This window comes from Myxocyprinus asiaticus, chromosome 25 (genome assembly GCF_019703515.2).
Source record: "Myxocyprinus asiaticus isolate MX2 ecotype Aquarium Trade chromosome 25, UBuf_Myxa_2, whole genome shotgun sequence".
Classification (NCBI taxonomy): Eukaryota; Metazoa; Chordata; class Actinopteri; order Cypriniformes; family Catostomidae; genus Myxocyprinus; species Myxocyprinus asiaticus.
In genome coordinates, this window is record NC_059368.1 from 7,520,967 (window position 1) to 7,548,229 (window position 27,263).

At 35.4% G+C, this 27,263-nt stretch overlaps 3 protein-coding genes across 3 annotated transcripts; all 3 read left to right on the forward strand.

The window, feature by feature from the left end:
- The first annotated feature begins 2,522 nt into the window (after positions 1-2,522).
- unc93a (unc-93 homolog A) lies at positions 2,523-8,187 on the forward strand. The gene is made up of 8 exons (XM_051655962.1): positions 2,523-2,704; positions 3,142-3,323; positions 3,976-4,205; positions 4,284-4,409; positions 4,682-4,899; positions 6,179-6,314; positions 6,390-6,521; positions 6,615-8,187. Exons 1-8 carry the CDS (start codon positions 2,615-2,617, stop codon positions 6,929-6,931), a joined length of 1,431 nt encoding a protein of 476 aa, XP_051511922.1. The 5' UTR covers positions 2,523-2,614; the 3' UTR covers positions 6,932-8,187.
- Positions 8,188-10,530: 2,343 nt separating this feature from the next.
- ttll2 (tubulin tyrosine ligase-like family, member 2) lies at positions 10,531-13,230 on the forward strand. Its single transcript, XM_051655525.1, has 2 exons — positions 10,531-11,350; positions 11,451-13,230. The coding sequence occupies exons 1-2, from the start codon at positions 11,296-11,298 to the stop codon at positions 13,211-13,213; spliced, it is 1,818 nt and encodes a 605-aa protein (XP_051511485.1). The 5' UTR covers positions 10,531-11,295; the 3' UTR covers positions 13,214-13,230.
- A 9,418-nt stretch (positions 13,231-22,648) lies between these two features.
- gpr31 (G protein-coupled receptor 31) lies at positions 22,649-27,080 on the forward strand. Its single transcript, XM_051654359.1, has 2 exons — positions 22,649-22,661; positions 25,263-27,080. The coding sequence occupies exons 1-2, from the start codon at positions 22,649-22,651 to the stop codon at positions 26,300-26,302; spliced, it is 1,053 nt and encodes a 350-aa protein (XP_051510319.1). The 3' UTR covers positions 26,303-27,080.
- Positions 27,081-27,263: the final 183 nt, after the last annotated feature.

Consider the following 27,263-nt stretch of genomic DNA (forward strand, 5'->3'; position numbering starts at 1 on the left):
TCCTTACAATGCCAGCAGGGTCCAAAATATTGAAGCTCAAAAAAGCACATAAAGGTACCATGAAATTAATCCATAGGACTCCAGTGGTTAAATCCATGTCTTCAGAAGTGATATGACAGGTGTGGGTAAGAAACAGATCAATATTAAGGTCCTTTTTACTATTAAGTCCTTTTTAAATTAAGTTTATTACTAAGTTCTCCTCCCTGCCCAGTAGGTGGCAATATGCATGAGGACTGTCAATCAAAAAATAAATAAAATAAGAACTCTTTGGAGAGAAGAGCGCTTAGGAGGGATGTTTAAAAGTGGAGATTCATTGTAAAAAAAAAAAAAAAAGAAAAAAAAGGGAATTAAATATTTATATGTTTCTCACCCACACCTATCATTTCGCTTTTGAAGACATGGATTTAACCAGAGTCTTATGGATCACTTTTATGCTACCTTTATATGCTTTTTGAGCTTCAAAGTTTTAAACCCTCTTGACATGCATTGTATGGACCTACAGAGCTGAAATATTCTTCTAAAAATCTTCATTTGTGTTCCGCAGAAGAAAGAAAGTCATTCATATCTGGGATGGCATGAGGGTGAGTAAATGATGAGAAAATGTAAATTTTTGGCATTACGGCACTAGACGCCATGACACATTAAACATAGCTGAAAATAGTCACAGCTGGGGTTACCTCAGGATCTGCCATGTGTTCCTTTAAACGTGACCATATTCTCAATATCAGATTATACCTCATTGTTAAATAAAATTGGGTGTAATGTTTAACAGTCTGACATAAATTTTTTTATGATAGCTACAAAAGTTCAATGTTTGTATAAAGTAAATAAAGAATACAACCCTTTACAGTATATAACTGAATGTTTTGATTGCATAATGCATAAGGGTGTGAACAAATAAAACCAAAATAGAGAAAACTTGGTTTTGATGCAGGACTGATGTTCTCTGTCAGTTCTGACAGTACAGTGTATGTTGTCAATATATGATACAGTAAGAATTGTGTAACAAGTACAGTAATGTACACTATCTGTAATGTCATTTACTGTACCATACTGTTCTGTACTCTTACTGTGCAGTATGAATGAATTGACAGTTTACATTTTCAGATTGGGTTGAGTAATTACATTTACTTTTACTGTAGTCACTAAGCAGATGCTTTTACAGTAACCAAAGTGACTTACAAATGAGAGAGACTCAGCAGTTAGGCCTTAGTGGACATTGATGGCCCAAATATCAGTTCATGTTTTCCTGTTCTGAACGTGTGATTTACTGTAAATGTTGATATTTTACAAACACATAACAAAGTCAAGCCAGTTGAAAATCTATAGATATACCAAATGATTCATTGATTAACCATTAAGAACAGATGGGTCAAATGATAGACAAATGTGTTAAACTGAACGAGAACAGAGTTTGATGTTAATATCATTATGAAAGGCAGTTACTTTCAATGAAAGCTATAAAGTATATAGATGAAACACTTATTTGGTGTGGTGAAAACGTTAATTTGTGATTTTGTGTTTTGTACTTAGTCTATTGAAAATATGCTGAAATGTTTGAAAAAACTGCATTTTTGATGATCTGTTGTGATATTAGTACTAAGAGTTCTGAAAATGTACCACTTACTTGTGAAAACAGTACCAAAGCAAAAAAAAAAAAAAAAAAAAAAAAAAATGGTAAATCAAGAAGAAATACTGTACATGCTTGAATTAACAATTGCAGATTACTACTTTTTCCAGTGTATATTAAGATCTGGGCTAGTAACTGGAAGGTTGCAGGTTCAAATCCTGCAAGGATCGATCAGTGATATCACAATTGTGCCCTTAGACAAGACGCTTAAGTTCAGGTTGCTTCATTGAAACGGTCCTAACAGTAAGTGTATTGTAAGTCACTTTGAATGCAATATGATATTGCAGTGAATAGACATTGTCCCGCTCACTCTACAGAAACAGCGTTTGCAGAAAAAAGCATTTCACTGCTATCCATTTGAGAATGTGACAAAATGCTTAACAATTACAAGACAACCAGTCAAAGTCTCTCCTTGTCTGCAAATTTAGAAAGGACGAACCATACATGAGCCATAAAACCTGTCATTTTAATTTACAGTTAAAATGTGCAGCACATGTCTTCCTTGGCTAGCCTGTCTACATTTACAGATGTCCAGTTACACGTGAGAGACGAGCATGATAAAACAATAAACATAATATTGTTGCTGATATCATAAGAACAATCACCTGACAATAACAATCTCAAGATTCTAACACTAGAATCATTCATATTTTACCTTATGTCAATGTTTTCAGTTCAAATAAAATGCATTTTCCAACTCACAGATCTTGTGCTTTTTCAACCTTAAAGCTCGTAAGGAAACCTGTGTCAAAAACATATATTAGTGACTGATAAGGGATTTCAGTGACCAAGCTTTAGTCATCCAAACTGAATGCCTACGATACACTGAACTTTGTCCTACAACATGAGCTTTGCTATATTAGCTCTTTACAGATTGCAGGTTTATCAGTCTATGACCCATTAACATTTTAACAGTACTTTCTGCACCTTTACTGGAGGAATTTCTCTCTTTTGAGACATTCAAGGGATTGGAGACCTGCAAAAATGATAAGCCGAAATACCAAAAACATCCTTGTGGTTTCTTTTGGGTTTTTGCTCTTATTTACAGCATATGGAGGGCTACAAAGTTTACAGGTAACAAATATGAATATTGGTAATCATAGATTGTATTACTAGTGGTGTAACATTCCTCACTTGCTTTGGTTAAAATTGACCACCAGATACAAGGACAATGTGATATTTTACAAACTCTCAATTAAGTTATGCTTCTTTGTTGCACAACCGAATGTTATTCGTATTGATTTGTTCACTTGAATCTTGAATTGAAAAATAATTGTAAGATTTATGCATTTCAATTTTATAACAAAATGTCATCAAACTGAACTAACTGAACAACATAAAATGGAAAAAAGTAAATATTTTCAGTTTTATTAATTTACATTTGTTAAAAATTACACAATTTGCTGAAATTTTATTAATCTGAAATGGGTAAATCTTAGGCTAAATTGTTTTATTGATTGATTTTTTATTTTTTTTGGAGTGGATAAATACTGTAATCTTGTACATTACAGAGCAGTCTGAATGCAGAGGAAGGAATGGGCGTTATATCACTTAGTGTGATCTATGGAGCCATTATTCTGTCCTCGATGTTTCTGCCTCCCATAATGATCAAAAATCTGGGCTGTAAATGGACCATCGTTATTTCCATGGGTTGTTATGTGACATATTCCTTTGGAAACCTATCGCCAGGCTGGTGTGTTCATATCTTGGCCTTTTGCAACATTGTTGCTTTGTTCAGCAACAGAGAAAGTTCAAAACACACCATCATTCATTACAGTATATTGTGCAAATGTGAGACACAGCTTGTCCAAATCTCAGGCCCTAAAAAAATATTCTCCATTAAATACAAGATAAAACTTAACAAACAAAAAGAATGCATTATCAGTGCACTTACAATGGCAGTCTATGGGAGACAATTGTACGTTCGCCCTGTAGACGTCAATTGAAAGTGCTTATTCCACGGCACAGTTGAATTCCTGATTCTGATTGGAAGACAGACGTTCAAAGGTGTTTTGAGGGGAATTTTGTTCATTAATGCACAGCTACAAGGTACTTCCAAGTCACTTTGTCGCCAAATTATTTATTTCAAAGAGCTGTACAGCTGACCCTGGCAAAAGAAATAGAAAAAGATGAAGACATTTACCAAGCAAATCCAAAAAAAAAAAAGAAAAATCAATCTTAGTTAGTAAGTGAATGGTGACAGTGTATGAATAATGACAGAATCTTACATTTTGGGGTGAATTGCCCCTTTAATAAAAAGTTCAGGGATTAGATCAAGGTTCTGTCTTAGTTATTAAGATATCTGCAGTGCATTTAAGCAGTTTTCTGAAATATTTTCTCTGCAGGGCAAGCCTGATGTCCACCTCGGCCATTCTGGGTTTGGGAGGTTCTCCTCTTTGGTCTGCAAAATGTACTTATCTCACAATAAGTGGCAACATGCAAAGCCAGAAAGTCAACAAGAAAAGCCAGGTCATCATAAACCAGTACTTTGGCATCTTCTTCTTCATTTTCCAGTCTTCGGCAGTGTGGGGCAACCTCATGTCATCCCTGATATTTGGACAGGACTCTAACATAGGTAGAGCTGAATTTAATACAATGCTGTAATCAACTGGTCTCTGTTTTAAGTGCACTGAATATTAATCTGTATTTATAGCTGAAATCCCAGAGGAGAACTTGCAGTACTGTGGAGTGGGGTTATGCATTGAGAATTTTACCACCACTGGAAACACAACCCGTCCAGCAAAACGCCTTGTGGATACACTATTAGGCTGCTACATTGGTAGGCAACAACGACTCATATTTGTGGCCAGACTAGCTCATATTATGTAGTGAAATATAAATATAATTTTCTGCATCTCTTACAAAGATTATCTTAAGAATAAGAATAGGCTTTTTCTTTGACATTATGAATGAAATAATTCACAGAATATCTAGCTTTACTATTTGGAAGGAATTAGTTGCAAGGACCACTCACATTTTTCTCCCAAATTGTAAAAATGTAGTTTCAGTTCCAGTAAGACTGTCTAACCAATTGTTTTCTGGTTCATGTAGGTGTGGGGCTTCTGGCCATAATATTTGTGGCTGTGTTTCTGGACAACATAGACCGAGATCTGGCCAGAGAATTTCGGAAAAACAAGGGCAACGTATCCTTCTGCAGCACCTTTCTGGCCACCTTTAAGCTCCTGAGAAACCCCAAATTGTTGCTGCTCATTCCATTGACCATGTACAGTGGGTTTGAACAAAGCTTTCTAGCTGGTGAATATACAAAGGTACAATAAACAGAGGCTGTGAATATCAGTTCTTGTTCTGAAGTATGAGCTTAAAGGAATAATTCACTCAAAAATACAAAATTCTGTCACCGTTTACTCACCCATGTTTCATTAAAAATCTGCACGACTTTCTTTATTCTGTGGAACACAAAAGGAGCAATTTTAAAGGCTACCATGGTCGCTTATTTAAAGGAAAAGTTCACCCAAAAATTTAAATTCTCATCATTCTCATCATTTACTCACACTCATGCCATCCCAAATGTTTATGACTTTCTTTCTTCTGCTGAACACAAAGGAAGATTTTTAGAAGAATATCTCAGCTCTGGAGATCCATACAATGCAAGTCAATAGGGTCCAACTCTTTGAGCTCAAAAAACATGTAAAGGCAGGATAAAAGTAATCCATACGACTCCCATGGTTTAATCTATGTCTTCAGAAGCGATATGATAGGTATTGGTAAGACACTGATCCATATTTAAATTATTTTTAAATAATTTAAGTGCTCTTCTCTCCTAAGAGTTCTTCTTCTTTTGTTTTTGGTGATTCACATGCAAATTTATAGGAAAAAAGGACTGACATATTTATCTGTTTCTCACCCACACTTATCACATTGCTTCTGAAGACATGGATTAAACCATTGGAGTCTTATGTATTACTTTTATGCTGCCTTTTTGTGCTTTTTGGAGCTTCAAAGTGTTGGACCCTGTTGACTTGCATTGTATGGGCATACAGAGCTAAGCAATACTTCTAATAATCTTTGTTTGTGTTCCACAGAAGAAAGTCATTCACACCTGGGATGGAATGAGGATGACTAAATTGAGAGAATTTTCATTTTTGGGTGAACTATTCCTTTGAAAGGTGACTGAAGCTTTTAAGCTCAGATTCATTTTAGTGAGTTCCTCTTTCAAGTGCGGCTGTTTGCACTCAGATAATTGAAGACAAACTGCACCCTTAGTATCACTGCAGTGGTGTGGGGTGTAAACTGCTTTTTTAAAAAGCAGCTCGAGTGTAGTTTAACCATTTTAAGTTGAGTAGCTTGTAGCTTGGAAAGCGACAGTTTCAAAGTAACTTTCCCAACACTGGTGATAAAACAGACTGATAATAGTTGTTCACTGAAAATCTTGATTGAACCTTGAAACAAAATAACTTCTTCTTGTGTGTTCCTTGGAAGAAAGTCTTTTAGGTTTAAGACAACATAATGGTGAGTAAATGATGACAGAATTTTCAGTTTTGGCTGAACTATTCCTTTAATATGCTTGTGATCCTCTTTCCTCTGCAGAACTATGTGACATGTGCGTTAGGGATACATTATGTTGGCTTTGTCATGATCTGCTTCGGTGCTACAAACTCCTTGTGCTCATTTGCTTTTGGGAGACTGGCAGCATACACTGGAAGAATTGCCCTCTTTTGCTTGGGTAAGGCAAGAACAGATTGCCATTAAATATGATTGCTGGATTTGATGTTAATTCTGTCTTTCTCGACTTTCACAGCTGCACTGACAAATTTGGGCTGTATTTTGGGTCTGCTGTACTGGAAGCCTCATCCAGACCAGCTGCCTGTATTTTTTGTGTTTTCTGCCCTGTGGGGCATGGCAGATGCTGTGTGGCAAACACAAACCAATGGTGAGTGCTTTATGTTATAAATATATGCATTATTTGCATTATTTTTATATTTCATTATAAGTAAAGTTATATTTTATTTTTATTGCATCGCAGCACTGTATGGTATTCTCTTTGCTGATCACAAAGAAGCTGCATTTGCCAACTACCGCATGTGGGAGTCACTCGGTTTTGTAATAGCCTTCGCTTACAGCACATACATCTGCCTGTCCACCAAGATTTACATTGTTTTAACTTTTCTAGCCCTTACCATGGTAACTTACCTATATGTCGAGTACAATGAGTACAAGCAACCAACTGAACAATTGACTTACATGTTTAATCCAGAGAAGACTGACCTCAAAGATGAAAAATATGTTTATGTACATGAAAATGTGAATGAAAAATGTGTTATTAGCCAGACACAGTTGTAAATACATGGTTGATGTTATGTTTCTGCCCCAATTTGTATTTCAGTGTGTAGAATGTTAATATTTTATTTGAAAGACTATTTTTACAGTATTTTTGAGTGTTGAGATAGATTCCTGTATTTTGATGAAGCATATACATATTTTAAGAGCACCGTTTAATTCTTAATGTAACTGAAATGCACTGCAAAATAATTAAAAACTCCTTAAAAAAGCATGTCAACCAATTGCTTTAAAAATCTAAGTAAATGTACTTCTTTTGCAGTAAATGTACTTATTTGGCTCAAGTAAAGTGAACTAGGAATAGTCCACATTACTTGAGCCAAATAAGTATATTTACTTGCTTTTTTTAAGGCAATTGGTTTCCTCACTTTTTTTTTAAAGTCAACTTATTGCATTTTACAGTGTGTACACAAATAATTTATTTTAGTATCATATGCATTAAAATACAAAATAACTTTACATAAAAAGCTCTTGAACCACTATAATACCGCTGTTTATTGTTTATATAGCATGCTCAGATGTTAAATTTTCATGCAATGTGAATACTTCAGGTTCAGTGATACTTTTGGTCTCTGACTTTAATTACTAAAAGTGATCATTTAGAACAGTAGCTTAGGAGATCATATCAAATATGATCGTAAATAGTCTTGCATTAACAATTTATGTCTATATGGAGCAAGTTTACATCAGTATAAAAGAATGTCTCGAAAACATCATGACTTTGAATAAAATCACACCAGCAACTTTGCCAGTTTCTTACTGCATTACTGTACTGAGCATCAGATCAGATCAAAGTTTGGTGTCATATTGTATGACAAATCTACATGATAAAAATCAATGGATAAGATCCAGTTAATAAAAAGAATTATCCATTAATTATCTTCCTTCTATAAACAGATTTAACCCCTTAATATCAATTAAATGACCAAATAATAATAATAATAATAATAATAATAATAATAATAATAATAATTAACCTAGAATATAAGTGATATGAAAATGCACATGAAAATTACACATTGCCATAAGCTTTAAATCCGTAGTATTAAAATTGATAGGGATGCTGCACAGGCCTACTATTCTCATACAAGGCAACAAGACAATTTTACAGCTTTATAAACAATGTCTAAAGGGCACATCTGCACAATACAGGAACTTACTGAGATACTCATATACTGGAAAGATCATATAATATGCATCTTTATCATAAACTATTTCTGAGTGAGTCATTACGTTAATAAAACCAGTTCTGATGTTCATGTTGTATTCAAATAATTTGTAATGTTGCACTTAAATGCACAAACTATGAGAATGTTTTGTTGTGAGAAAATGACAAAAATCCACATGGAAAAGTCTATTTCAAAATGCATTGCAGTGACTGCATATTAAAATTGTTAGGAACAGTATGTAAGACAAAATGCTGAAAATGAACAGCGAATCAATGCAACGGTTAAATTAAAATAAATCAGCATTTGGATATTGAGAGTTCATGCAATTCAAATCTTTAAGAAAAAGCCATACATTAATTCTATCTCTGAATGATGTTAATTAATGTGTAACTTAGCAAGTTCACAGCCTGCAAGAAATTATTTTATAGCAGCTCTCAAGCAACTGTAAAACAGAGTTCTGCAATGCTCTGGGTTGTGAGCAGTAGATGGCAGCATTTGTACTGGTCATACAAGGATCTCTTGGACATTACATTAGCTTTTGTTGAAATATTTTTGATGACAACAGTGCGGCAGTGTTTTCCACCTGTCTATATTTTTTGTATTAGGTCTGAGCATTTGTCACAAGGTGGAGGGTTATGAAAAAAAAAAAATAATAATAATAATAAAAAAAAGAAAACACGTGATAGCGTAAACAATCTAAGCAAAGATCTCCACACTTAATATACAGGAATCGATGGTCAGCTTTGTTTAATATGACAAGCACTTTATTCAACAGGGTAAAAAAAGCACCTGAAACTCATACAATGAACTATCCGTGCTGGAAAGGAAGAAGTATTATATAATAATGCAAATAATTGTATATATTATACCCATTTAAAATCATTAAAGTATCTTCTCTTACTCAGTCCTATGCAGTGTAGCTAATATAATCATGAGTGCAAAAACAAAACTGGCACATTTAAAAGGTTATTCACACAAAAAAGAAAATGAGCACAATTCTTGAGTACAATTAGACAATAGCTAAACCTTAAAGGGATAGTTCACCCAAATATGAAAATTCTCACACCATTTACTCATGGCACGAAGGTGAGTAAATAATGAGAGAATTTTCATGTTTGGGTGAACTATCCCTTTAAGGTTTAGCTATTATTACAATATAAATGTTTAATAATACAAGCAAAATAGAACAGCTTCGACAATGTCTGAACTTCATTCACTGAGTCACATAGGTAAGAAGTGAAGGTGAATAATAATAATAATAATGATGTATATAGCCTATACAGTATATATATATATATATAAATGAAAATAAATAAAACATATACAAATAAAAAAATAAAATGAAAAATGAAAAAAATAAATATCCTCCTTCTGTAAGTCATAGGTCAGGAAAGATCTCGATGTTTCACGCTGTATCATAAATTGTGACGTCACCTGCTCTGGGCGCAACCTGACACTGCGCGTCAGCGGCTCGAATGGCGCGTTTTTATTCAAAGGCCGCGTCGGTCTCCTGGTAACGAAAGATGACCAGAGGTAGAGCGGAGGACACAACAGCAGCCCCGACCTGTCTAACAGGAATTCTGTGTCGAGGATCTCCCAGGTAACAAAGCTCAATCAGGTAAGAGTGATTTATATGCGAATGCACCCTACACGCTGTGAAAAGTTGGACTTACAGTATAATGTACTGGATATCCTCAACCTGAGGTAAATATTAAGAGTAGATTTTGTAAAAATGCTTCAGTGCAGGGTTTTTCATGTATTTTGTAATAAGACTGAATAATAATACTACTACTACTACTACTACTACTACTAATAATAATAATAATTCTGTCAATGTTTGATAACAGTTCTTATCAGAAATATCCAATGGGGCACCTACACACTAAGAGTTAACATTGTGTCAGAGAATGCTGTGAATCCATTTATTTCAGTGGTTAAAGTGTCATCAGACTGATCTCACAATGAAATCGGAAACAGTATGTTGACTTTTCTTTAGCTTAAATCGGTCTGTGCTTACTGAAATTCGAAACACTGCCCCCAGTGGCCAAAGCGTTAGAGAGCTCCATTTTTCGGGTGAAATGTCCACAGAGGGGTGCCAAAAGCAAGTTGTTTTCACCTGTACAGGCTGTAATACAGTAAAAAGGAATGCATATTTTATAAACTGTACCCCCCAACTCATAAACTGAACCTAACCATCAGTGGAGTAAAAATTTAATGTTAGAAGGAAAAATGCAACTTCTGAATCACGCTCATCACTGATTATGTGAATGCAATTACTTCCTGGGGCCGGTTGCATAAACAGAGCCATTAACTTAAGACTGCGTCTAACAGTTAGTTTGACTAGCTAAAGACACCATAGAAAGCCTGTTGCATAAAACAAGCTCACAGTTGTCTTTGGTAAGACAGTCTAATTGGCATTGCATTGTGGGAAAAGTAAGACACTGAACAGCTTTAAAAAAAAATGGCCGACAGTGGACACTCAATGCAGTTTTCATTCACTGAAAATATTTGCTTATTAGAGGACCACAGTGCTTCAAAATTGATTCTAATGAACAAATCTAGTGATTTTAACCCAAATAACAAAAAACACACCACATTTTGTTACCATTGTTGAAGTCAAAGTCTTCAACAAAGTCTCAAATCAAGCCCCTTTCAGCGCTCAACTGAAGCCCCCACTGGCTCAGCTGACAGTTATTATCCATGGCAACATAGAATGTCAGTGAAAGTTAGCCTATGGGTGTTTTGTCATACATTTTAGTCTTAAATTAGACCGATCTAGGTTTTTATGCAACTGACTGAAAAAATTAAGACCAACATTTTAGACGACTAACTAGTAAGTCTAGTCTAAAACAGTTTTATGCGACCGGCCCCTGGATTCAACGGGGGTCTGAAACCAGGGCTCCCATGCTACTAATGCAACATGCTTCTGGTCGCACCACAAAGAAGGGTAAACACACTGGAACCGATGCAAAAATGTCTGATAGAAGATGCCGCTTGTCAATGAGTTGGCATAATGTGGCTGATCCTAAGGTGTAACTTGTAAACTTAAAAAATAAACCTTTGCTGCAACACACTCTGACATAGTCATCAACTGACAAATGAAAATTTCAGTCAAATGGTTCAATTGTCATTTCAGAAATCCAGTTTGCTGTATTCTTGCTTGATTTGAATGGACACGGCTTTTTCCACACCTTCAAAATGGATCTTACACATTCCTGTCTGTCATACACTCCGTCAGAGCTTTCTCTAGTTTGTAAGCACACTTAAACCAATGTAATGCACTGTAATTTTTCCACTTACAAACATAATTCAGAGAATTGGCTTGCTTGACTAAAGTTTTTCTTCTTTTTGAGACACTGGGATTTCTATGGCTGAGGGGGAATGTGGCTTTGCTCCCCTGGTGTTCCGACTACATGGAGGAGCTCCGCAGGTTGTACGTGAGGTTCTCCTGGAACGTGGATGGGAAGAGTATGACGAACAGGAGCATGAGGATGGAGACTGGAACCTCTACTGGAGAACCTCCGCCTTCCGAAGCTCTGACTATGAAAACATCTTGCCTTGGCAGAGACTGAACCATCAACCCAAAACGATCCACATCACGCGAAAGGACTGTTTGGTACGACATTTGAGGAGAATGAAAAGTGCTTACGGTACAACTGTGTATGACTTCAGCCCGGCTGCTTTCATCTTGCCTAATGAATACACAAAGTTTCTAGGGGTGTACACCAAGAATTTTACAGCTGATAGAGGGAAGTTTCGGTATTGGATTTGTAAACCAGTTGATCTGTCAAGAGGACGAGGTATTTTTCTCTTTGATGATATTAAAGACTTGGCTTACGACTCTCCAGTGATCATACAGAGATACATCAGCAACCCTCTTCTCATTTCAGGATACAAGTTCGATTTGCGTATTTACGTCTGCGTAAAGAGCTTCTCACCTCTTGTAATTTACATGCACCAGGAAGGCTTGGTGCGTTTCGCGACAGAAAAATACAACCTGGCCTCTTTAGACAATCTATACTCACATCTGACGAACACCAGCATCAATAAGTTTGGATTGTGCTACACTACAGATAAAGAACGAGTTGGCCGTGGATGCAAGTGGACGATGAGCAAATTTCGCTGCTTTCTTCACAACCAAGGCATCAATGAACATCTCTTATGGCATAGGATCACTAATATCATCACGTTAACTCTGCTCACAGCCATTCCTTCAGTTCCCTCCAGCCCCAACTGTCTTGAGCTGTTGGGGTTTGACATCCTCATTGACGCCAGCTTCAAGCCATGGCTTTTAGAAGTGAACTACAGTCCTGCGCTTTCATTGGATTGCCCTGCAGACATTACAGTCAAAAAAGGGCTGATCAATGACATTATAGACCTGATGAACTACAGGATGAATGACAGTTTCAGACAGAAGGGATACCACAGGAAGAGATATACAAGAGCATGTTGTTCAGGTAGCCATTATTTACGGCCAAAAATTGCCCCGGTGTTTTTGTTACCGAAGACTTTGCATGCAACTCAGTCAGGCAAGAGAAGCTGGAGTCAATCTGTGTTGAACTCTTCAAGTCCTGAAGTCACTTGGTTGTGCTCTGAGAAAGTCTGTGCTAGCAACTTTACATGCCACAATCACCGCAATTCAAAAACCACTTCCAGTGGATATAAAAAGGAGCATGCTCCTCATAAGCAAATGGTTGATGTCTCTCAAAAATCTGAGGTGGCATCTGATGAACTCGCTTCTCGTAACAGCACAAAGCGATCACCTGTATGCAAGTTACCTTCTCTCGATGTCCATAAACACAAGTCCCCAACTGTCCCATGGAACCATAAAACTCAGGACCGAAGTGTTCCTCCTTTTCGTGTTGGCGACTTCATACTGACATTTCCATTTAATGAGGCAACATGGAAAGCCTCTCGGGATGAAGTGGATGTTAAGACTGTTGTGAATGAGATCCATAAACTCACAAGTCGACTAGCTTCTTCTTTTAGTGAAAAAGAGAAGACGAAGACAGACGAAAGTCGGATGGGTGGTACTGCCAGGGACAAATTTGAGTCTTTGCTTTGGGGTCCAAAAAACCCACCTCTTCTCAGTGAATGCTGCTCCTCAGGTTCATAAATCAAATAATGATTTAAGTAGGCCTAATTTGTTTTAATAATTTCTAATCGATTACAACACAGAATGATAGATGAGGGGAGAGTATAATTTTAACACATTTGGGTTTTGCTCATGTATTCAGAAAATGTTTAGACTAAAGCTTTGAAATTTTGCCTCAAACATTGTTGACATCAGAATCAATGTCCAACAGTGTATGTAGATGCACCACAGGAGATTTATGTGAATTCTGAATAATTCTATTATTCTATTAAATTCTGTATTGTGTTGAAAAGAATTCTGTGGTGGAAATGACATTTTTAATGTTAGTGAAATAAAATGGCTGACTATAGCTAACATTTTATGTATCCTAAATGCAGAAAATTAAATGATAAAACTATAAAATCATATGTGTATGATTTGATTTATTGTAAATAATACTACGAACCTCAGACACAAATTTGCTAAAAAGCATTATTACTAAACTTAAAACATTTAAAAAAAATAACCCTGTGCACCATTACTAAAACTGTCTGAAATTTTGGAAGGTGCTAGACTAGAGGATTAAATTGGTCATATACAGAATAATATGAAGTGCATTAAGCTATTAACAACATTACATTTATTACATTTAAGTGGTACAATACATATATATCCCTGCTCTCCCCTTCTATTTTAGGAATTTCCCTCAACTGAAACCAGAGTGTTGCAATGTAGTAAACTGTGAGCACTAGGTCAAATGGTCACACGTCTTCACTTGCATACTGTATCAGATGTGTTCGTGCTGAGAGAGATGTTTCAGCCCTAATAAATAATAGGCTACTCTTTGCAACATGAGAAACTTGCTGACAATATATGTAAAAATAAGGCAGATGCTGTTTGCACTGTGCAAATAGCGATAGATGCTATTTACACAAAGTGTAAATATAATAGCAGCCCAAAGTATCTTTTTTGCATTAAGTGCAAATAGTGTTAGATGCAATTTGTACCCCAGTGCAAATAGTGGCAGATAATATATGCATCCCTAATTCATACTAACATACAGTATAGGGGCATAACTGCATCGTGTTTATTGTATTTGAGTCCCAAAGACAACCTACACCAACCACTACCCCTTAACCTATCCCTAAACTTCCCTTATGGTTTTACTACAGTAACCATAGTATCACCATGGTATTTTGTAAAATCATAGTAACCACAAAACATGGTTACTATATTAACACCGTATTACTGTAGTCACATCATAGTTAAATGCATTAAAACCATGGTTAATTTTACCAGATGAAACCTTTCTCTTAACTCCCAACCTTCACTATGATTAAATCACCTTTATTCATTTGTATTTATTATTATAAGTAGTATTAAAGGAAATATGAATAGTGGAGACGGGAAACAGGATAGGAAAAAGTGGGACAAAAAGAGGGAATCAAACCCAGGTTGTTCGCACGAGAAAGAACATCCACCCCGTTGTTACACCCCACTGCTGCGACACTAGGGGTGCAGTTTGTTTGCAATTTCAGTGTTTCCACCACACTATTGGAGTGCAAAAAGCTGCGCTTTAAAGGCCAGTTGAAATCATAATAAAAAAACATAAAATTGCACTGATGCTTCTTAAATATGGCTTAAGTAGATTTGTCTATACCAGACAGTGTTCTATAATTACACACTACTGTGTACTGAATATACTAAAATCAACAGGTTCCATAGAAATTCTCTAAACCTTACATTGTAAAGTAGTTACTAAAAGTAGACTTTAAATTGTTCTGGTGTTTCTTAAAGGGATAGTTCACCCAAAAATGAAAATTCTCTCATCATTTACTCTCTCTCACAGCATCCCAGGTGTGTATGACTGTCTTTCTGGAGAACAAAATGATGATTTTTAGAAGAATATTTCAGCTCTTTAGGTCCATACAATGCAAGTGAATGGGTGCCAAACTTTTGACACTGCAAAAAGCATATCAAATCATCATAAAAGTAATCTATACAACTCCAGTGTTTTAATCAATATCTTCAGAAGTGATATGAGAAACAGATCAATATTTCAGATCAATATTGAAGTACTTTTTTCCTAGAAATTCTCCTCTCTGCCCAGTAGGGGGTGTATGCATGAAGATTGTGCATCACCAAAAAAAGAAGAATGTGAAAGTGAAAGTGGAGATTGACTGAGCAGGGAGGTGAATTTATAGTAAAAAGGACTTAAATATTTATCTGTTTCTCACCCACACCTATCATATCACTTTAGAAGACATTGATTTAACCACTGGAATCTTATGGATTAATTTGAAAGAAAGTCATATACATCTGGGATGGCATAAGGGTGAGTAAATTATGAGAGAACTTTTCCTTTAAATATGGCTTATGTGTATTTGTCTATTATACTACTGTAAACACTATACTATATACTGTCTGCTTTTAGCAAATTATATATACTAAAATCAATTGGTTGCATTGAAATTCCCTAAACTTACACTGTACAATAGTTTCTAATGTTATGTTGATAATATGAAAAGTAAAAAATACAAATAAATAAAATGAGAAGATAATTTTTTGTCCATTATTATGATGCCTTCACTGTTCTTTATGCGAACCCTCCCAGATGAGATCTTTGTCTCTTGCCTGCCATTTGTGTAGACAGTTTTTACAGTTCCATCCAGGTACATCCTCCGCTGGTACTGTAAAGTATGGATTTCCCTCTGTCCATTAGTAAATTTCACCATCTTTTTCCCATGTTTGTGGTTAGTGCATAGTAAGGGGGTTATCAAAACAAATAATAAAAAAATTAAAATAAAAAATAAAATAAAAAAATTACAAAAAAAATTTAATCTTACTTTGAAATCTTGACAACAGTTCCATGTGGAAAATGCTTTCCTCTCGACCATCGGTGTAGAGAATCTTGACCATGCCACCAGGGAAGGCTATTTCCCTAGTACCATCAGGATGGAGTTTTTCTGGGAAAAGTAAGAGAGTAGTAAATTTATGTCAAGAAAAGGGCATGATTGCTTGATTTTATTCTAACCTCTTTGATTGTTTGGAAACTGTACAACCTCCAAACCAGATGGATAAGTTGAGTGTGTGGTTTGAGCATCACAATAGTAATATATCTAAAATGAAAGCAGTTAAGAAGTCATTTGTTGTACCTAGAAGCCAAAAGCCAAACAATCACCCTAAAGCCAGAAGAAAAACTGCCCGGCGGACAGCTATTATGTAGTACAGTTGAAGACCTATTCAACTGAAAGTCAGAGAATCAAACAAAAGGTGTGTCACACTCATAGAATTAAAAGAAACAAAAAAAACAAAACAAAAGTTTGGGCCTGTGGGAACGTTACTGTTCTGGTGAATGGACATTATGAATTATGAATTTTGCAACGTCATATGTTGCAACACAGCAGAAACTGTTCTGTAAATAATTGATGATACATACAACAGTCCTGTCAGCCAGTATGTGTTTAACATCTCCATTGAAGAAGGTAACTATGACAGACTTGTCAACACTGATCTCCTTCGTTCCATTGCGAAATGTGATTATGTGATCTGTTCAAGAAAATACGTTCTACCTGGGAGAAAGTAGATCATTTTGAGAAAGGGTTGTATTGTAAGAATACACACTGGTGCAATTCAGATATGGGTCTGTGATACGTCTCTAGCTTTCTTTATTAAAACATCCAATGTAAGACTTTTATTTCTCCACTTTTCAGTGACACACAAGGATTTGCTTTTCAGCATAACAAAAAACACACAGAACACTCTGCTGCATGCGTCTCTCTCTCCCCTCTGGCGGTTTGGATTGCCCTTTTATCCCTCTCCAGCTCTCACTGCAACACAAAACAGCTGTTAGATGTGATTTCCCACAGGTGTCAATCCTTACCGTTCTTCCTCTCCTGGCCTCGCTCTCCACAGACGTTACTCGGCCCCCATCACCACAGAGTCATTCGACAAAGCTGGTGCCATCTGTCTCTTTATATCCAGTTCATATAATTTTTTTTTATAAAATTGTGTTAAAAAAATTCATTTGTAAATTCATCACCTTGAGCACAAGGCTGTAAAACTTGTAATTCTGTGACCATCAACCCTGCTACCTTAATGAAGGCATAACTACAGCATGCTTAAAAAAAATGAAGGCTGTCAATTGATAAAGTTTTATTCTAAGTAATTACATGATATGCCAATTAATCAAGTTAATCACATTTATCAATATTTGCTGAGAAAGGCCTCCAAATAAAGATAATTCAATGAAATAATCAAAGATAAAATTATATACAGTATATATACTATATACATATTTATATATTAATTTAGCTTGAGATGGCACAACGCAATTTATTAAAATATTTTACTTACCTTTCTGTCTGGATAGCATATTTCCTCCATTATGTTATCTTTTCTGGCTTGAGATGCTATTTGGTAATCACTCCATTCAACATTATGGTTAAACAAACTTTCCTGAAAACACAACAGTCATTATGATACTATGATTCATTACGATACTATTGTGAATTGTACATGACTATGATAGTACAATAGAAACAGTGGCAGAGACCATTTCGGTATAAAAAGTCATACAGTGGAATACAATACAATGCTTGAGTTTCTGTTATTACCACATCATGTTCTAATTCTAAGAGCACTGATGAGGGCTGGCTGACTGTAGAGCAGCTGTTCTGTGGATTCTCATTGGCTGTTTCACAGGCCTACACAAGCCCTGAAAATAACAGGAGAGAATTAGTTCACCAATGAATCTGATATGCCCCAATGGGAATTTACAATAAGACTGCATATAATATACTATAATATGGAATAGTTCCCCCAAAAATTCATTTACTCACCCTTATGCTAAAAAGGAGAAGTTTAGCAGAATGTCCCAGGTGCTCTTGAAAATGAAACAAGCACCTGAGACATTTTTCTAAACTTCTCTTTTTGTGTTCCATGGAAGAAAGTCATAAGGGTTTTTAATGACATTAGGTTGAGTAAATAATGACAAAAATTGTATTTTTGGGTGAACAAAGAAAAATTTTAAAAACTTTCCACCTTGTGTAATCATGGTTTGTTTTCTGGGTTGTCAAGGCCAATGGAACACGTAGAACTCTTTCCTTTTGAAAAATATAAGAAGCATTCAATACAGTACACAAGACATGACAGGTTTAATACTTGAGTACATTCTAATTCCATTATTTACATAAGCTTAGGGTGATGACATTTTTTATGTTGATTCACAGGAAATGGAAAAGAAAAGAACACCTACTTACTGAAAGAGCTGGCTGTTCATTTTGTTGTCTTCTTTGCTTTGGAAACAGAGCATCCATTTGGTTGTCCATTAAAGGATTATAAGAAATAAAAAACTATTCTAATAGTGTGCAATAGCAAATAAAGTGAGATTTATACTTATGCATGTATTTTACAATATAATGCACAGTGATTGAACAAAGAAAGTATGTGAAACTGATGAGGCATGCTGGCCACGGAAGGGTCTCTGTGTGCCATTTATGTTGAATAGGTCTTTGTGTTCATAAATTATGAACAGGTTAAACAATTGCAATATAAAACCAGGATTTAACACTTACATTGTTTGAAATGGAGAAGGGTAAATTCATTGTACATCTATGAATAAATTATGTATAAAGTCAATTATCTGACAGTGGGCTTTGAGAGCCACCATAAATTATTTCTGGAGAGCTTAAAGAGCTTTTCAGACCACATTATACAACTCAGTGAGTTTATACAAATTCAATTAAGCCCTGGAGTGTTAAGTGGCATATGGCCAAAAAAAGGAAATACAGCATTTATTTGAAAAATACTATTTGCACACGTTTGTAATTATTTATATTTGCACCAATCTGTAAATAGAAACATATAGTATTTACATTTTGTCTAGTATCACATTTACTTTTTATATACTATTTTAATAGTGCATAATATCGTTTACTATATGACCTAGTATACAGTATACTAGTATATAACATAACATTTACATAGTTGGCAAATAGTCACTCTGTATTTGGTAGCCATAGGATTTAGAGTCAGATTATACAAACTGGAACCAAAAAGAGAAATCCCATTATAATATCTGATGAAATTTTTTCAAACCATTATTTGTTAGTGTTACCATACTAACCATATGTATTATTAGTGTTTCCCTCCTATGGATGGAGAGTTTGTTAAAGGCAGGAGTTGAACTCCTTACATGAGGGATTTCCTCTCTGCTCTTCTCACACTGGAATACAACACACATTGAGGGTACAGTATTGAATAATCATTATCTCTTTAATGGATAAAGTGAACAGCATAAAGTTTAAATAAAAGTCAGGGTTGATTTTTCTCAAAGCATCACAACTGGTACATTTCAATATTTAGATCCATGAGATATTTAGATCAACATGATTTCAAGTAGATTTGAAGATCTAAATTTGAAAGAAAATGTGAGTGGTGCAATATACAGTATTTCAAGATATACTTAACATTTTGCTTTCTATATTCAACTTTCTATTGTCTATGATAGTATCTGTCCAAGAACTTTCTCTCAGATTTGCTTTAGACATTCCTTGGTCTTCACAGTGCTTTCTCTGTAATAAAATAGACAAAGCCATATTTCCTCTGAAATCATGCAAAATGTCTCAACTGCTCATATGTGAACTTATCACAACTATGTGACAACTTGGACAAGGGAGTTCGGCAGGCTTAAGCTAGAAGGTTTGTACTGAAACATGCACTTTTCAAAATACTATTTAACTCCAAACATGGGAAACACTGAATGAATAATGCAATTGTTCTCACTGTACTTTATAATCTAGGTTGACGACCAGAGAAACCAGAGCTCTGATGTGATCTCTCATTCGCACTGAGCTTGCCGAGAAGCTCCTGGTTCTCTTTGGTGAGGGCTTCCACGCAGCTCTACAGGAGACTGTGGGCATGTAACCAGTGAGCCTCCTTGTCCATCAACTGCTGCTTCAGAGATATGATCTGCTGTCTCAGGTCCTGAATGCACAAAGACATACAGTTACAAGTGCATATGTAGCCAATATTACAAACATTGGTTTTAATATACCACGAAAATGGTAAACTATTTTAAAAAAATGTTAAGTGCTAATACAAAACCTGATTGAATTTTGTGATTTCTTTGTTTCCATGCAATGGACATTGTCTTCTGAGGTTGGAAAAGTCTTCGTAAGGGGTTCTGAAGTAAGTGGTCTGAAATGCTTATAATCTCTTGCCCTTGTGCTCTCAGACTGAACCAGTTTTTCTTCTGTTATCTTGGAATAATTACCCATAGGTTCCTGTGAGATCTGAAGTTCTGAATCACTGCTGGAGCTTGAGGAACTGGAGGTGGGAGTAGAGGTGTGATGTTCCCCATGGAGATCACTAACTATCTCGGCCTCACTGGCATAGTCATCATCAGACAGATCCAAACTTTGATCTTTGTGGTCGGTGTGCCTTGAGGGATAATGAGGCAGTGGTCTGTAAGACTGAGAATGGGGTCCGTTCTCACTGCTAGTGCTCTCATTAGAATCGCTAAGGGCAAGCGACTCACTTCATTGGTTAGATCTAATGTATTCTTATTACATTTACTATTGTGGTGCAAACGGTTTGTAGCAAGGCCATTGTTCTCATTGTCTTCGATGATGTGGTCATTGATTTTCTTAAAGCCAACATCTTCCTGGGCATCTTTGCTTTCTGCCAGAGCAGTGCTGCTTTTATTGAATCCACTTGTTTGGTACTTACTTCCACTGAATTTACCATAATTCCTCAGGGCACCTTGATGACGTTTATTTATAAGTGAGAATGCATTGTCACCAAAATTAGAAGTTGAAGCTTTGACTTTCCCTTTGTCGTCTGATGATAAGATGTTGGCCTGCTTTTGCATAGTGTCATCTTGTGGAGTGATATGCTTCTTTAGAGATTCTTCATTGTCAAATATTTGATCAGCAATGTTACCTATGTCTTTTAATTTGGCAGTGAATGCCTCAGTACAGGACTGCTCCTGTGCTGGATAAGACTGATATTTAGCATCTCTCTCTTTTTAAAAGTTTGATAAAGTTCAGTCAGGCATACCATCTTGTGGATTTGTGTACTAATAGACTCTCTCCTCTGGATCCTATGTGAGCAGTCCTTACCCTTCCCAATTCTTGACATTCCTTCACCTTTACGAATAAAATTCCTCTTTTCTGTGTCTTTTTTTTTTTTTTAACTAGCCTATATCAGAGAGATGAAAATGTTTAAAATACATTGAACCTGAGGGTAATATGGAACATTACTCTTTAAATGCAGTTCATACCTGATTCTTTTGTTGGACAACAGTCTGGTCTACTTTGAGATGTTCTTCAACAAACTCAAGTTTTTTGCTTCTCTTTCAATCCTGGTCGAATAGGCCTGTGTTTAAATTAAATTATTTGTTGTTATACTGTAAATTGTGCAGCTCTCATTCTACAAATGGCTGTGACCTAGTCTCATAGAATGAACATTACTTAAAATACATTTTTGCACAGTTTTATGTGTCACGTTCAACGTTTCACCGCAGTTTCCTGGTGAAATTAAGACTAGAGGTTCTACAACTTCACTTTCACTTTTGGTTAAGTTAGGGAGGTACATTTTACACATTAAAACCTCCATTTAATATCAACCTTAAAAATCTCATCTGGTTACTTCTCAAAATTTCACTTGCTTTTAGCGCCCCCCGCTAGACATTTCACTGGGAAACTACAGCGAAAAGTGTAATGAAGAATGTAATTTCATTCTGCAAAAATGTTGCCACGGTCACGTAATGTTTATGAGATCAGGCTGAATATGGCATATTTGTACTATTAAAGCAAGAAGCCACTAAAGTCATTTTACCATGATTAAGGGGATTTCCGCTTCATGTTTTGGTTTAGAATACCTCTGATCTGTAAAATCACTGTAACGTATGGCCTCAAGTGGCATTTTGCTTTTAAAAACGGTAAAAACACCAATATTCAATAAATAGTTTACATTTATTAATCTTAATAGGAATAAAAAATTATTCCATGCACTAAGTAATATAGTTCATCAGCCTAACAGTAACCTGCCAAGCAACAAGGCAACTTTGATGGCCCTAGTAATCAGTCACTTTCATTGAATCTTTTTTGGAACTACATGAGGGTGAGCAAATGGGATGAACTATCCATTTAATACAGAATGTGCATGTATGTTTGCATCTAACATGTATGTGTTTAAATTCTGATTGGGTGAGCCGAATTCAAATCTGTCATAACAATAAGATAACACATTTTATAAATACATTTTTGAATCATATTTAATACCTTTTCTCTGGGTTTGAAGGGAGATCTCATCTTGATCCAAAAGGATTAAGAGAACAGTCTTCTTGTGAAGGCTCTGAAAACTCTTCTTTAATAGGAGACAAGCATCTGTGTTCTGTTGATGGTGCAACATCTACAATCCAAATTGAGATCTTCTTTAAAGTTATGACTGAACTTTCTGGCACACTTAGTAATGTGTATAACAAGTGAGGTAACCTGAGCCTCAGAGAAGCAACTTGATTGTCATTGAAAATAAATTGTACTCTTGTTCTCCAAAACGTGGGAGTGTGCAATAATGTTGTTTTTTTTTTTTTTTTTTTTTTTTGCCAATTATTATGCAAGATATCAAAATCTGAAACATGTCTGTTAGTATGTAAAAGAGAGCAATATCTGTGGCACTAAGGAGACCAAAGGGAATTGCAATAATACTGAACAGTCCTGAATTCTCGAAAACACTATCTGTGTCTGCCATTGGTCATTCAAACAGGTAGCCCCACCCCAAACTCACACCACTGTTTGAGCCGATGTTGCCATACCAAACCAAGCAATGTTTTGATAACTTTTCAGGAGAATTGGCAATGAATGGCTTAATTATAGTTGTCTCTGCATATTAGGCTGGGATAGGAGAACGTATTGTAGCATTGTCAAAAATTACACACATTTAAGAAAACAAAACTGAAAATAGTCTTTTTAAGGAAATGCACTTGGGGGCATGGTAAAGCTTTTAAACAGGCCATGTCCTCTTGCTATAAAAAGCAATGTTGGCCCCTGAGTCAGTCCACTAAGGCTTGCCTAGACAAGCCCATAAAAGCCCTCTTCCAATATGCATAGGTGTTTTAGACCGAATATCAATAACCACCAAACTCTTTTTTTCCCCCTCAGTATATTTGTTTTAACTTGCCTGGTAAGTCAACATGCCTTACTCTGCTTATTTTTTTCTTAAATTGCTCACCTCAGTATCAATTTTACATTGCAGCTCTTATGAGACATTATGAGTGCATAAGTCTGCATTCCCCTTGCAAAATTTGCAAGATGTTTATAATTTTAAATAAATAAGAGATCTAGTACTGCTCTAATAAAGCTATATGATGTAACATATATTTATATATATTCCAAAAGATAAAATAATAAGTGAATTTGCACAAATGATCCTGTTCTAAAGTTTACATCTCTTTTTAAAGGAATAGTTAACCCAAAAAATCTAAAATCTCTCATCATTTACTCACCCTTATGCCATCCCAGATGTGTATGACTTTCTTTCATCTGCTGAACTCAAATTAAGATTTTTAGAAGAATGTTTCAGCTCTTTTGGTCTATACAATGCAAATGAATTGGTGTCAACATTTTGAAGCTCCAAAAATCACAAAAGTCAGCATAAAAGTAATCCATAAGACTCCAGTTGATAAATCATGTCTTCAGAAGCGATATGATAGATGTGGGTGAAAAACAGATAATTTAAGTCATTTAAAAAATAAATAAATAAATAAATAAATAAAAAAATCATTCTTCTTGTGTTTTTGGTGATTCACATTCTTTATGCATATTGCTCCCTACTGGGCAGAGAGAAGAATTTCTAGCAAAAAAGGACATACACATTGATCTGTTCTCCACACCTAACATATCACTTCTGAAGATATGGATTAAAACAACGGAGTCGTATGGATTACTTTTATGATGCTTTTATATGCTTTTTGGAGTGTCAAAAATTTGGCACCCATTCACTTGCATTGTATGGATCTACAGAGCTGAAATATTTATCTAAAAATCACAATTTGTACTCTGCAGAAGAAAGAAAGTCATACACATCTGGGATGGCATGAGGGTGAGTAAATGATGACAGAATTTTCATTTTTGGGTGAACTAACCCTTTAACAGGGACTAAAAATGAAATTCTTTTCGTTAGTGTCATTTTGGTTCGTTCTGAGCAGAAACAATTTTTTATGTTCTGGGTTCCGGTGTTCAGCAGCTTCAGTTCCAAATAGTAACTGTTTAGAACGAAAAAAAAAAAAAAAATGAAAGTTTCATTTTTAAAATGAAAGTACTCTGTGTTTAGGGTGGGTGATATACCAGTTACAGTGTTGCCAGATCTCGATAGAGAAACAAGCAACCTGGTCTTGAAAAACAAGTTCAAAATAAGGGACTTGCTTCACCAAAAAATAAGAAAAAAATAAGTGATAAAATATTTTCCCCATGTGGAGGAATTATCAGCATATAAATTATAACAAGCATAGTATACAGTAGCCTATATAAAATAAAACATCTCCAATAAATGTATTTTTTATTATGAATTATTTCCCCTTTAATATTTTCTAAATATTATATATTATCTGGCCATCTCACACTGCATGGCACGTTTGTACTAAATGTCACTTTATGCGGGCCAAATTATTTTTATTTTTTAAATCTTGGTGTACAAACAGAGAGCATATGCCAGACCATGTTCTTCTTGAGCTAATAAAGTCCTGAAAGTTTGTAATGTGTTTGTGGCCATAGAATGCTATGACATTTAAATTTAAAAGGAAAGTTTTAAATTTAAAGGGATAGCACTAATTATTTACTAAAGAAAGTCATACAGGTTTGGAACAACTTGTGGCTTGATGGCAGAATTTCCAATTTTGTGTAAGCTATCTCTTTAAGTTCTCTTTAATAACAAGTATAGGACATTTTTTGTGTGTTTTTTTTTAAGTCAATTCGTGACACTGGGTGTTCAATGCATCAACAGGTTGGGACTTGAAAGACTCCAGCATAGGATGGGCTTTGCCTACAAGTCTGATCAGCTTTAAAATGCACTGCTCGTGAGAGAGCAGACATCCAAAGCTGTGCTGAAGCTTTCCTGTGCAGTCTATACACATCAGAAATCAATCGTTCCAAGGAATCTGGAAATCCGAAGATCTCCAACGACACAATGAATAACAGTGACAATGACACAGGATGTCAGGATAACATAGACAACAACAGACCGCTATATATTTTCTACTCTTCTGTGGTAATGTTTGAGTTCATTTTGGGTCTCCTTCTAAACATTACTGTTATCCATGTCTTCATCTTCAAGCTCAAGTTCTGGAAATCTAAAACCATCTACATTTTCCTGTTCAATCTGGTCTTGGCTGACATTTTGTTGTTGATTGGTTTGCCTGTGAAGGCGTATAACTTTCAGCAATGCAGCGAAAATAAGATAGTTTGCAAAGTGCAGCTCTTCTTGCAGTTTCTGAACAGAGGAGCCAGCATTGCCTTTCTGACCGTCATCTCCATTTATCGGTACTTAAGCGTGGTCCATCCTGAGAAGAGGAGAGTCATAAGGATTCTGAAAAGATCACCTCAAATTTCCATATTCATCTGGGTGCTGCTTGGGATTCTGACCATTCCGGCGATGACACAGAGCTTTATCAGATGCAACAGCAATGAAAATGACCAACTGAATGTTACGGTTCTGTTGAGGGAAATTGTGTTTTTTACACAGATTCTGATCCCCTTTTTTGTTCTTGTTTATTGTTCCATACGGATTATCAAAAGGCTTAAACAGAAGACGGTGGGAGATAGGACGAAGCTCCAGAGAGCAATGTTCCTTGTCACTTCAGTTGTTCTCGTTTTTGCTCTCTGCTTTTTGCCATATGCTTTTACAAGGGTGGTGCAGCTACAGCGCAACAAACTTGTTATGTCAGAGGAAAAAGTTACTCTTGTTAAAGTATTTGACGGCCTTACTTGTCTCTCATATCTGAATTGCCTCTTAGATCCAATCCTGTACTGTCTGAGCAGCACTAAATTTAAAAAGTTGTACGAGTCAATATATTTCCCCTGTCTACTGAAGAAGGAACAAACCAAAACTTCAGAAGATAACTCCCAATGACTGGTCGAACAAAAATAGTGTCAAAAAGATGCCCTGAAAAGACTCGCAATTGTGTTGTTTTCAACATTAATGTTGCACTTTTTTAACTTTGAAAACCCTTTGAATAGTAAATATGTTGCTGATGCATAACTTGCCCATAAACTTTTAAAAAATCTATATTTTAGATTAAAATTTATATAAAAGGTAAGTTTTACATGCTGTTATTGGTCACCATTTTTTAATCATCTTTTTGCCTTCACTAGTTTATTTTATGGTCCCGCGGTGTGGCAAGTGCATTTAAAAAAAAAAGTACAAATATTCCATATAGTCTCTAAACTAATGTGAGGTCATAAAACCGAATGTATATTTATAAAAGAATCAGCAGTATACTATTTAAAAGTCAACATCTAACATTCCCAAAAGTAGCCTATTTCATGTAAATCACCACCGTAGTTCTTTAATTAATCATCCGTTTAGGGTTGGGTAATAATTGCATATGTGGCTTGCACATAATGTACTTTCTACAAAAGCTGATGTTACTAATGTAAATATGAGTCATGTTCTGTGATTGCAGACAGCTATGTGGTTTCTCTGTACCACCGTAAGGGCCATTTAGACAATGTGTTCTTGCGCAAAAAAAATATTTGTGTCTGATTAACACTTTTATTGATTCAGACACATGAAACAGAAAAGCAAACATATATACATTGAATCAACTTTCAACCCCCATAATTCCCTTTCGCCTTCCCAATCCCCAACCCCACCCCCAACAAACATCCCTGTGGTCTAACTTGAGGATACACACACACACAAAAAACAAATTATATATATATATATATATATATATATATATATATATATATATATATATATATATATATATATATATATATATATATACACATACACACTACTGGTCAAAAGTTTTGAAACACTTATTCTTTATTATAATTTTTTTTTCACATTTTAGAATAACAGTAAA